The sequence below is a fragment of the Pteronotus mesoamericanus genome, unplaced genomic scaffold (assembly GCF_021234165.1).
Source record: "Pteronotus mesoamericanus isolate MK-2021 breed Mesoamerican mustached bat unplaced genomic scaffold, CSHL_Meso_final scaffold_1186, whole genome shotgun sequence".
Lineage (NCBI taxonomy): Eukaryota > Metazoa > Chordata > Mammalia > Chiroptera > Mormoopidae > Pteronotus > Pteronotus mesoamericanus.
The window spans coordinates 10,262,168-10,272,859 of NW_026555302.1; the positions used below are offsets into that span (position 1 = coordinate 10,262,168).

The following is a 10,692-nucleotide window of genomic DNA, read 5'->3' on the forward strand; positions in this document are numbered from 1 at the left end:
AGGGCGTGGGAAGGAAAGGGACGAAGGTAGCCTTCGCGGGCAGGGAAAGCCGGAGGAAGGGCGGCCGCGAGCGAGGAGCGCCAGACTGCCCGTCAGTATCAAAGCGGCGTTCCCAGCTTTGCGATCTGCCTGAGTTCCGTTACCTACCCCGAGAACGCCTGCCTGCTAACCAACCCCTCCTTCCGGTAGGCTGAAGCCCCGCCCCACCCCGCCCCTCGAGCCTCTCTGCGTCCGGCAGTGTCAATAAAGTTGCAGCTGTTTGACTTTGCGGCGGACAACATGGCGGCCTCCATGTTGGGCTCGCTGCTGCGGAGCGTCCGGCAGGTCAGGCCCGCGCCCTAACACCCACTCCTCCCCTCCCCTTATGAACCCCCAGACTTGCAGTCCCCCCACTACTCTGCCACCTGTGGAGCCCAGTGCGGACCCGCCCCAAGGGGTTCTCCCTCCCCCGGCTTGATGCAGGGGAGGCCCGAGCTGCTGGTGTATATTTGGTATCCGTACCCTTATAATTGATTCTGATTTATAAGGAAATGGGTGTAGGTGCAGAAAAGAAGGGGCCCGAGGATCGGCTCCGGGGACTCCCACGTTAAGAGATGGGAGTCGAGCAAAGGAGACCAAGGAAGCTCAGCGAGGGAAGAGGAAAGCCAGGAGTGTCTGGCCTGGAAGCGGGCGCTGAGTTTAAAGGGGCCGGGAGTGAACTCGGCTCATGGTTGACCGGTCCGTTAAAGGAGGGCCGAGAACCGGCCCTTGGCTTAGCGTGGTGGAGGTTGTTGGGCGAAGCGTTCAAGAGAGGAGAAAAAAGAAATCGGACACGGGGCGGGGCGGGGGGCGGTGGAGGGGGAACAAGCGTGTGAAGACCTTCGCTGCAAAGTGGGGCAGAAGATGGTTCAATAGCTGGAGGAATGATGACTTAAGAGTGGGTAGTTTGTGTGGGTGTTTAACATGATAGAAGCAGTTGCGTGTTTTGTAGTAAAGGGCAAGATCATGTCTAGTGGCCAAAAAAAAAAAAAAAATCACTGGAGCTGTACCCTTGTGTAGGCAAGAGGTAACGGGTCTCAGGTGCGATTGTTTCGTCTTAGGAACACGGGCCCTTGATCTGCAGTGGCCTTGTCCAATAGATAATGCCCACCACATATGCACCACATATGCACCTTAAAATGTTCCCGCAGCACACTTAAAAAGTTTTTAAAAGATGAAGCTAATTTTAATTTTTCTCCCCCAGCCATGGGAGGAAAAAGAACTACAGAGGAAGCTATAAGGAGAAATTCAAGATTCAGCTGGAGCAAAACTATGAAGGAGTTAAGAGGAGAAATTGAGGATTTAGATTTTGATGGTGGCAGACCACTATTAGCTGAAGAGGGCCCAGTGGAAGAGTTTTAGGAGGTGAAGTGGAGTGAGGCAGGAGGGCAGAACAGAAGGCAGTCTTAATTAAAGCACTGTTGTAAACTGGTAAGAAAATACAGTATAATAGAAATGTGGGCAACGGACATAAAACATTCACAGAATAATATAGACCAATACATTTAAAAAGTGTATAATTTTAAGTGTATTACTTTTATAGTCAGAAAAAAAGTTGTAAGAGTGAAAGTTTTTTGTTTTTTGTTTTAAATAAATAGGAACCTGATAGGAAATGGTAGAGAGGAAGTTGATTAGGAATAATTTGAAAAAGAATTGAAGGAAAAAATGTTTAATTTTGTCTTCTGAGTCTCCTTGGAAAAGTAAAAGCAAACCTTGCACTGCCCCTCAATATGAATTATTTTAGCCAGAATGATCCCCCCTGGTCTTAATGAATGTATCTTTTTCATTTCCTTGTTTGATTTGCACAAACTTCACCTTCTCTCCCCTTCCCCATCCCACAGCTGTATCAAAATTCTGTCAGTTCAGCCCTGGCCTGGGCAGCTCAGTTGGCTGGAGCATCAACAAATAACAAAGGCTGCAGCTTTCATCCCTAGTTTGGGCACTTATGAGAGGCAACCAGTTAATGTTTCTCTCTCCCTTCCTCTCTCTTTAAAAGCAATGAAAAAAATTTCCTTAGCAAGGATTAAAAAAAAAAAAATTAAATTCTGTCAGCCCTTCAAAGCCTTCAAGAAGCCCCCATTTCCATGACATATTTCAAACCATAGGGACCACAGTATTCATTTGACTTAGTCATGTGTCAGATCAGTCCTGAAATCCCGATCATGCTTGCTTTAAGTTCCAAAAGGTGATTATAGAATTGTTCAATTTTCCCCATGAGATTTTAGCATTGAAAATACTGAATTTATCTTCTGTGAATAGGTTGAAAAACTGTTGGCTTTCTAGTAGCTATTCTCATTTGCACTTGCATATTCTGTATAATGCTGTACATACAAGGTCTGTCCAGAAGGTATCGAGCCATGTAATATGAAAAATACGGAGGCATTTATTGAAGATACAAGAAACATTATACAGAGGACGACACTTCAGTCCTCTCCCAAGTAGGTACCTTGGGAGACCTCACACAGTTCTCCCAGTTGCCATCAGCTGCCCTGTTGTATTTTCCGGAATCTCATCTCTCATCAAGGGTGTGAAATCTCTTCCCTTTCAAAGGTGATTTTAGTTTTGGAAAAGCCAGAAGTTGCAGGATGCCAAATCTGGGCTGTAGGGGGTCTGAGTCACCTGCTTTGATGTTTCGCCAAAAAACCCTGCACGAGACTGACACACGAGTGGGCAGGTTGTTGTGATGAAGCTGCCAATCACCAGTCACCCAGAGCTGTGGCCTTCGGAGTCATCTGAACAGTTTTCATGGAGGAATGTTCAAGCTTAACACAAACTTTGATGCAGATTCTACTCATTCAGTCATTTTAAATGCAACAGCCACACAGTATACATGCTCACTCAACAGCATCTACCACACCCACTGACTAGTAAAGTCATCATTGTTCACACATGTGCATTCCAGTCCACTCTCCTTGCCTGCCAGGTTACATAGATGCCCCCTAAAACCGTTCTTGTTACATTAATAATGCTGGACTTTTTCTGGACAGACCTTGTATATTCTATAAACAGCTGTTACAGGAAGCCATCATCGTTTTCTGTAGCTGCAATTTAATTAACATGTCATGTTTGCTCTGGTTTGGGAGATACTTGAGTTTTTACTGGCCGGTACTCTGTGCCTGTACCACTGTTCAGAACAGTAGACCACTGCCATGTAAACATGTGATAAAAACGAGCCTACTGTCTTATTACCAGACAGCTCATGCTAAGAAATATTAAGTCAGTGATCCTTTCAGAGTACCCTGTGACCCCGTAGTTCTGCTTCCAAGAATTTACCCTGCTGACATGAAATGATTCACAACAGGAGGTCACTCACTGCGGCACTTTCGTAGTGACAGATGGCGAGGCATGCCTAGCTGGCCGACAGGAGGTCACAGGTTAAATAAATTAGGGTGCATCTTTGGGGAGGAAAAAAACTTTCCTGATGACTTCTGACCCTTCTAAGTTCTTAGCTGGGGCCCCTAACAAAAGGCAGATGAACAAGAGAAAAGCCCACAAATGTCTACGTTTTACACGACATGGGAGCAGACCCGGAGAAGGGGACGCACAGTGGAAGGTCGTGGCAGCGTGTCACAGGACAAAGGCTGTGAGCTAAGTGTGAGCCAGGGGGAGCAGCGAGGCCTGTCTGTTCAGGTTGTTCTCAGTTCAGAGATCAGGGTGCTCTTCACTGCACCCCTCCCCCCACACACATACCCCTTCACTTGAGGGTCTTAGGGCTTCAGGGGAAGGTCAGAAAGTGCCTGTGCACAAGGCCTCTTTCAAATTTCTTTTGCTTAAAATAATATGCCACGGTGCTGTATTTTGAGGTAGTGTGTCCTAAACCCTGTCACATCCACAGAGTGGAATATTGGAAGATGAGGAAGGTCTTTTTGGATATGGAAAGATCTCCAAGCTGTGTTGTTAAATGCAAACAAAGGGGGAAGGGAAGGGATGAAACATGGGAGAGGGAGTATATACATGTACGTGTACAGACAAAAACTTTGGAAGGAACTAGTAACAGTGGACACCTTTGGAGGTAGGGGGTGGTCACTGAGCAGGTGGGGGATTAGGTGGGAGGGAGACTCCACTCTATGCCCTTTCATACTTTTTTTGAATGTTGAACCATATAACTATTTGAGTAAAGATCGAACAGAATTATATTAAAAATCTCAGAAAATACTTCACCTTCTAACACACATTACTGGCATTGTATTAGTTACCACCATTTTGGCTTCATGTACATCCAAAAAAGTTATTTATTCTGAATGAAGGATTCTGTTACTTAAAATTATTAAATGATCCCAAATTACTAAAAAAAGAAAAAGAAAAAAGTTGGTCCTAGGTAGTGACTAAGAGAGGACTGCAGGATGGGGACACGGGCAGAGCCTGACTCGGACCACCTTCAGCTGTTCCTTATCTCTTGTAGATGGTTCCTTCATCAACTCCAGGTCCAGTTCGGGGTTACTACGTAGACTGGAAGATGTTGCGTGATGTGAAGAGACGGAAAATGGCCTATGAATACGCAGACGAGAGGCTACGCATTAATTCGCTCAGGAAGAATACAATTTTGCCAAAAGGCCTTCAGGTTAGCTAATTATTGTCCTTGTCTACCCAAGATCATTAACTCAGATCACTTTTGATACTCTTTGTTGTGACTTCCTATCAAAATAATTTCTGGAGAATATGATCAGATACTCTCAGTCAACACAAATATCCTTAAAACGGATTTTGGTGAGTTTCAGAGTAGAGAATTATTCATTCCTAACTACTAAACTTTTAACCATTTCATTAGGTGATCCTTAGAAAGTACTGGGGCCACACAGAAATCAGGCAGCTATTTTGACCTCAGGTGTCGCACCCCCCCCTCCACCTCCACGCCTTTGTTGGTACCTGGGGCTGTATATGTTCCTGCCCTGGGGCCATTCCTAGCCTAGTTGTCTGAACTCCTTCGCCCAGACCCCCTAACATGAATAAGAGGATGTCAACCCTGTTTGGCTTCCTGAAGCTCATGGTCTTGCACCAGATGGTGATATACATACCTACTCAAAAGAGTCAGGGAGTACAATTCAAACTCAAGGCCACTCAACTTATCAAAAGCTCAGAATAAAGATAAAATACATTTGTAGAACTGTGCAGAATATGTAAGTCATTCATTACAGTCAGTTCCTTTCAATCTTGTCCAGATTAAGCCAGATGAACAGAAAACCAAGCGCCCTGGGCCGCTCTGTCGTGGCTTTGACTGTAATGGCTTAAAGTAGTCCCCTGCATTTAGGGAGTAACAAGAAGTGGCTGTCTCAGCTCAAGACATTGTGGAGGACGTTACTTAGGAAGCTCGTTAGAGAGACATCTCCGATAGGAGCAGCAGCAGTAGCCGCGCAGAGACTGAGCCGTGGGAACTGACCACGGCCCGTGCTGCCTGCCCAGCAGCTTCCCTGTCAGCGTCCGCGTCTGGCCCAGGTCTCGCCCAGCCACAGGTTGTCACAGCACACGCGCGCGCGCGCGCCTTGTTTCCCTTTGCCCCGTTTCCTCACTGTGAACCGCCAGAGATCTTTTTGGGAACAAGGAGAGATGGGGGGTGTTAATGTGTGTATACACATGTTATGTGCATACATATGTAAGTAACTTGCAGCTGTTCTGCACGGTCTGCCTCCACGAAACTGCTGCATCCTTCCAGCCTGGTCATTTCCTCTCCAGTTCCTCCTGTAACACTCACTAACATTCATTGACTTAATTGTGTTGTTTTGTGTAATTCTCTAAGTGTTTTATAATAGCAACATATCTATAAACTTTTGGAAATCAGGAACTATTCTTTTTAAAAAAAAATTGAAAATATGTTTATTGATTTGAGAGAGAGAAACATTAATATAAGAAACACTGACTGGTTGTCTCTCACACACTCCCTGACCAGGAACTGAACCCGCAACCTAGGTATGTGCCCTGACCAGGAATTGAACCCCAAACATTTTGGTGTAGGGGACAACACTCCAACCAACTGATCTACATTGGATAACCTAGAAAAAAACAACCTAACAAACATTTAAAGAAGAATTACCCCCCAACCTTCTCACACTCTTCCAACATACTGAAGAGGAGGGAATATCCCCACATTCATTTTATGAGGCAGGTACTATTACCCAGATACCAAAGCAAGGTAAGGACACAAGAAAAGAAAACTACAGGCCTGTATTCCTGACGAATATAGATGCAAAAGTTCTCAAGAAAATACTAGCAAAACAAATTCAGCATCACAGGGAAAGGGTCATACACCATGATCAAGTGGGATTCACCCCTGAGATGCAAGGATGGTTCAACATGCAAAGGAATAAATGATACACCACGTTGATACATAGAATGAAATATAAAAATTATGTGATCTTCTCAACAGATGCAGAAAAAGTGCTAGACAAAATTCAACACCCTTTCATCATAAAAACTCTCAACAAACTGAGTATGAAAGGAACACACCTCAAAATAATAAGAATAAGCCCACAGCTAAAACACCTAACAGCGAGAGGCTGAAAGCGTTCCCTGAAGATCAGGACCAAGATAAGGCTGCCCCTCTCGCCACTCCTCTTCAGCTTGGTTCTGGGGGCCCTAGCCAGAGCAGTCAGGGAAGACAAAAAGGAAAAAGGCGCACAAATCGAAAGGAAGTAGTAAAACTGTCTTTGTTTGTGGATGACATGATCTTATATATAGAAAATCCTAATGACTCCAACAAAAAACTGTTAAAACTAATCAGTGAATTCAGTAAAACTGCAAGATGCAAAATCAGCATAAAGATTTCAGATACATTTCTATATACTAACAAACTATCTGAGAAAGAAATTAAAAAAAAAAAAATCTCATTTAAAATAGCATCGAAAGGCCCTAGCCAGGTGGCTCGGATGGTTGGAGCGTCATCTTGTACACCAAAAGTTTGCAGGTTCACTCCCCGATTAGGGCACATACCTAGAGTTGTGGGTTTGATCCCCAGTCAGGGCACGTATGGGAGGCAACCAATCGATGCTTCTCTCTCTCCATTCCTCTCTCTCTAAAATCAATAAACATCCTCAGATGAGGATTAAAAAAAAAAAAATAGCATCAAAAGCAATGAAATACCCAGGAATAAATTTAAGGTGAAGGATCTATACACTGAAAACTGTTAAGATACTGATGAAAGAGATTGAAGACATAAATAAAATGCCCTGTGTCCATGGGTCAGAAGAGTCAACACTGTTAAATGGCAGTACTGCACAAACCCCTCCGCAGGTTCTGTGCAATCACTATCAAATTTCCAATGGCATTTCTCAAAGGTAATAAATGATAAAATATTCCTAAAATTCATTTGGAATGTCAAAAGATCCCCAAATAGCCAAAGCAGTCCTAAGAAAGAGCAATACGGGAGGCATCACACTTCCTGATTTCCAGTTTTATAACAAAACTATACAATCAAAATAATATAATACTGGCATTAAAAAAAGACACATACACCAATGGAGCACAGTCAAGAGTCCAGGAAAAAACTCACACATAAATGATCGACAAATATTTGACGGGAGCCAAAAATACTCAGTAGGGGAAAGGATAGTTTTTTTAGTAAATGGTGTTAGGGAAACTGGATATTCATAAGCAAAAGAATGAAACTGGACCCTTAATACTACTCACAAAAATGAATTTGAAATGGGTTAAAGATTTAGAAATAACCCCTGAAAATGCAAAACTCCTAGAAATAAAAAAATAATAAAAAAGCTTTCACATTGGTCTTGGCAACAATTTTTTTAGGTATGACACCAAAGATGTAAGGAACAAAAGCTAAAATAAACAAGTGGGACTACATCAAACTAAAAACCTCTGCACCGCAAAAGAAACAACATGAAAAGGCAATCTAATGAATGCGAGAAAATATTTAAAACCATATACCTGATGAGATGTTAATGTCTAAAACATAAGGAACACACAAAACTCAATAGCAAAAAAAACAAAAACAAAAAAACAAACAGAAAAAACCCAAGAGAAATCTAGTTTAAAAATGGGCAGAGACACAGGTAATATAATCACTACTATTATAATAACTTGATATGGTGACAGTTACTAGACTTAATTGTAGCGATCACATTGTAGGTACATAAATATCAAATCACTGTTGTAAACCTAAAACACAATACATACAATATTGTGTTGACTGTAAATTTAAAAAGTAGTTCCCCCAGAATGGGCGGAGAACCTAAATAGACATTTTCCCAAAGAGATATGGATACATGCATTGTTGGTAGGAATGTAAATTCATACAGCCACTACGGAACACAGTATAATGGTCCTCAAAAAATTAGAATTACCTCATGTGATCAGCAATTTCACTTCTAAGTGTTACCTGGAGGAAATGAAATACCTAGATACAGAAGGCTGTGTCCCCCGAGTTCACCGCAGCATTATTCACAACAGCAGGCCATGGCGGCAGCCTGAGTGCTGTGAGGAGAGCGGCCCTGTGCCCGCACACGGACACGGTGCAACACCAGCCACAGAAAAGGAACTGCTGCTGTTTGCAGTAACATGGATGTACCTTGAGGGCAATTATGCTAAGGGAAGTAAGTCTGACAAAGGACAAACACTGTGATCTCACTCATACGTGGAATCTAAACAAACAGAGCTCGTAGAAACAGGGTAGGACGATGGTCACCAAGGCTGGGAACGGGGGAAATGGGAGATGCTGAGCCAAGCGCACAGACTTCAGTTACAAGATGAGTAAGTTCTGCGGGCCTAATGCACAGCACGGTGACTGGTTAACGATGCTGTATTGTATACTTCAAAGCTGCTGAGAGAGTAGATTTTAAATGTTCTCACACAAAAAAGGAATTATGTGAGGCGATGGCAGTGTTAAGTGACCTTCCTGTGGCACTTATTTCACAGTATGTACATGTATCAAGTCATCGTGCTGTACACCTTAAACTTACACAGTGTTTTATGTCAGTTATATCTCAGTAACGCTGGGAAAAATCCCATGGGGAAGACAACAGAAATGCATTCACATTTTCCAAGTGACTTAAACAAGAATGTATGTAGCAGTCCAATAAAAGTAATAGCTCAAAACTAGAAACTGTAGAATGGATCCATTTCCACCAATGAGAATGAACAAATTCTGACACATGCAACAGTATGGATGAACCTCACAAACATTGCTGAGTGGAAGAAACCAAACAGATGGAGGAAAAATGCATACTCTGTTTATATGTATATAAAATTCCACACACAAAAAAAACAATCTGTGGCGTTATTGATCAGGTTAGCTGTTAGCTAGGAGGCCAGTGACTTGAAGGGAGGCAGAGGTACAGCCTGGGTGCTGCTGATAATGTTTCTTAATGTAGTTGCTGGCTGCACGGCTGTGCTCTGTGAAGTTATTGAGCTTTACACTTGTCTGTGGATTCTCATGTGTCCATGTTAAGTTTCAATTCAATTTTTAAAAGTCATATTGGGAGCACGTCAGACATTTGCCACTTTCCTGGTCTGCTGCTACTTCAAGGTTAGGGCTCCCTACCGTGGTTGGTCAAGGTGCTTTGGCCAAACTCTGGCTTGTGGTTCTCCTCCTCAAATTACTGACTTCAGCATCTAGACTAAAAGAATTCATGTGATCTGTTTAATGTGTTGTGACTTCCCTTAGGAAGTGGCTGATGAAGAAATTGCTGCCCTTCCCCGAGATAGCTGTCCCGTCAGAATCAGAAATCGGTGTGTCATGACATCCCGTCCACGTGGCGTGAAACGGCGTTGGAGGCTTAGCCGTATTGTCTTCCGTCACTTAGCTGACCACGGGCAGCTGTCTGGGGTCCAGCGAGCAATGTGGTGATCCGCTCCAGAACCTACTGAGCTCCCTGAGAAACGGGCTGCCACAGAGAGAGACTTTTCTAAGACAAAAACCCTTTTAATAGGCATCTAGTACAGGAGTCTAATCTACCTAATGTCATTACTTTTAAATTTTCAATGAAAACATTTAGATGGTTCATTCTGTCAGTAAAGTGTCTTTCTGTTGGACTAAATTAAACATACTGCTCTCATGTGTGGTACAGAGTAATAAAAAATATTTTCTGTGAAAACAGGCTCTGTATGCTTGCCTTCTCCTTCAAGTTTAGCCTTCTAGCGGCCCCCAAGCGTTCCGGTATGTAAGGGCGTTCTCTCCTAAAGCAGCATGTGTGCAACAGTCCAGCTCATGGGCACAGAGCCAGCACATCTGCGGCACACCTGCAGTGCGGGGCTGGCTTCCTTAGCCCGCGCAGTTCACTTTTCTATTGCTTCACTGTTAAGAGAAACAGTACGTTGGAAGGTTGAGCTGATGTCTGATTACCGGATGCCCAACTTCATGAGATGGCCAACAAATGGCAGAAGCAGTTTTCTTCCGTCTTCAGGGGCCCTTAGAACAAAGCCCCTGAAAATCTATCGAAAGAGAAGTTTTGCTGAACAGTAACGTCTCTGTATTCACATTGTCACCTGTAGCAGCATGAGTAAAGGTAGCAAAAGGTTGTCTCATGCAGCAGCAGTGTGAACAGAGCAGTGATAAAAGCGTGCACGCAGCAGGGCAGCACCTCCTGGACATCCAGAAAGCACTCCTGGGGCTGACACCTGCACTGCCATCGGGAGGCCAGGCATGAGATTCTTTGCAGACAGAACAGGAAGCGAAGGCTTAAAGGCATCAAACAGTGAGACTAGTTTCAATGTGTCAGAAACACAAAG

The 10,692-nt window shown here is 43.6% G+C and overlaps 1 protein-coding gene across 1 annotated transcript; it reads left to right on the plus strand.

The window, feature by feature from the left end:
* Nucleotides 1-250: 250 nt before the first annotated feature.
* On the plus strand, nucleotides 251-10,058 carry MRPS14 (mitochondrial ribosomal protein S14). The gene is made up of 3 exons (XM_054587730.1): nucleotides 251-324; nucleotides 4,421-4,579; nucleotides 9,629-10,058. The coding sequence occupies exons 1-3, from the start codon at nucleotides 280-282 to the stop codon at nucleotides 9,809-9,811; spliced, it is 387 nt and encodes a 128-aa protein (XP_054443705.1). The 5' UTR covers nucleotides 251-279; the 3' UTR covers nucleotides 9,812-10,058.
* The last annotated feature ends 634 nt before the right edge of the window (nucleotides 10,059-10,692 follow it).

Coding starts and splice junctions, on each gene's coding strand:
- MRPS14 (XM_054587730.1), top strand. CDS start 280: ATGGCGGCCTCCATGTTGGGCTCGCTGCTGCGGAGCGTCCGGCAG. Junction 325..4,420: donor TGCTGCGGAGCGTCCGGCAG/GTCAGGCCCGCG, acceptor TATCTCTTGTAG/ATGGTTCCTTCATCAACTCC. Junction 4,580..9,628: donor TTTTGCCAAAAGGCCTTCAG/GTTAGCTAATTA, acceptor GACTTCCCTTAG/GAAGTGGCTGATGAAGAAAT.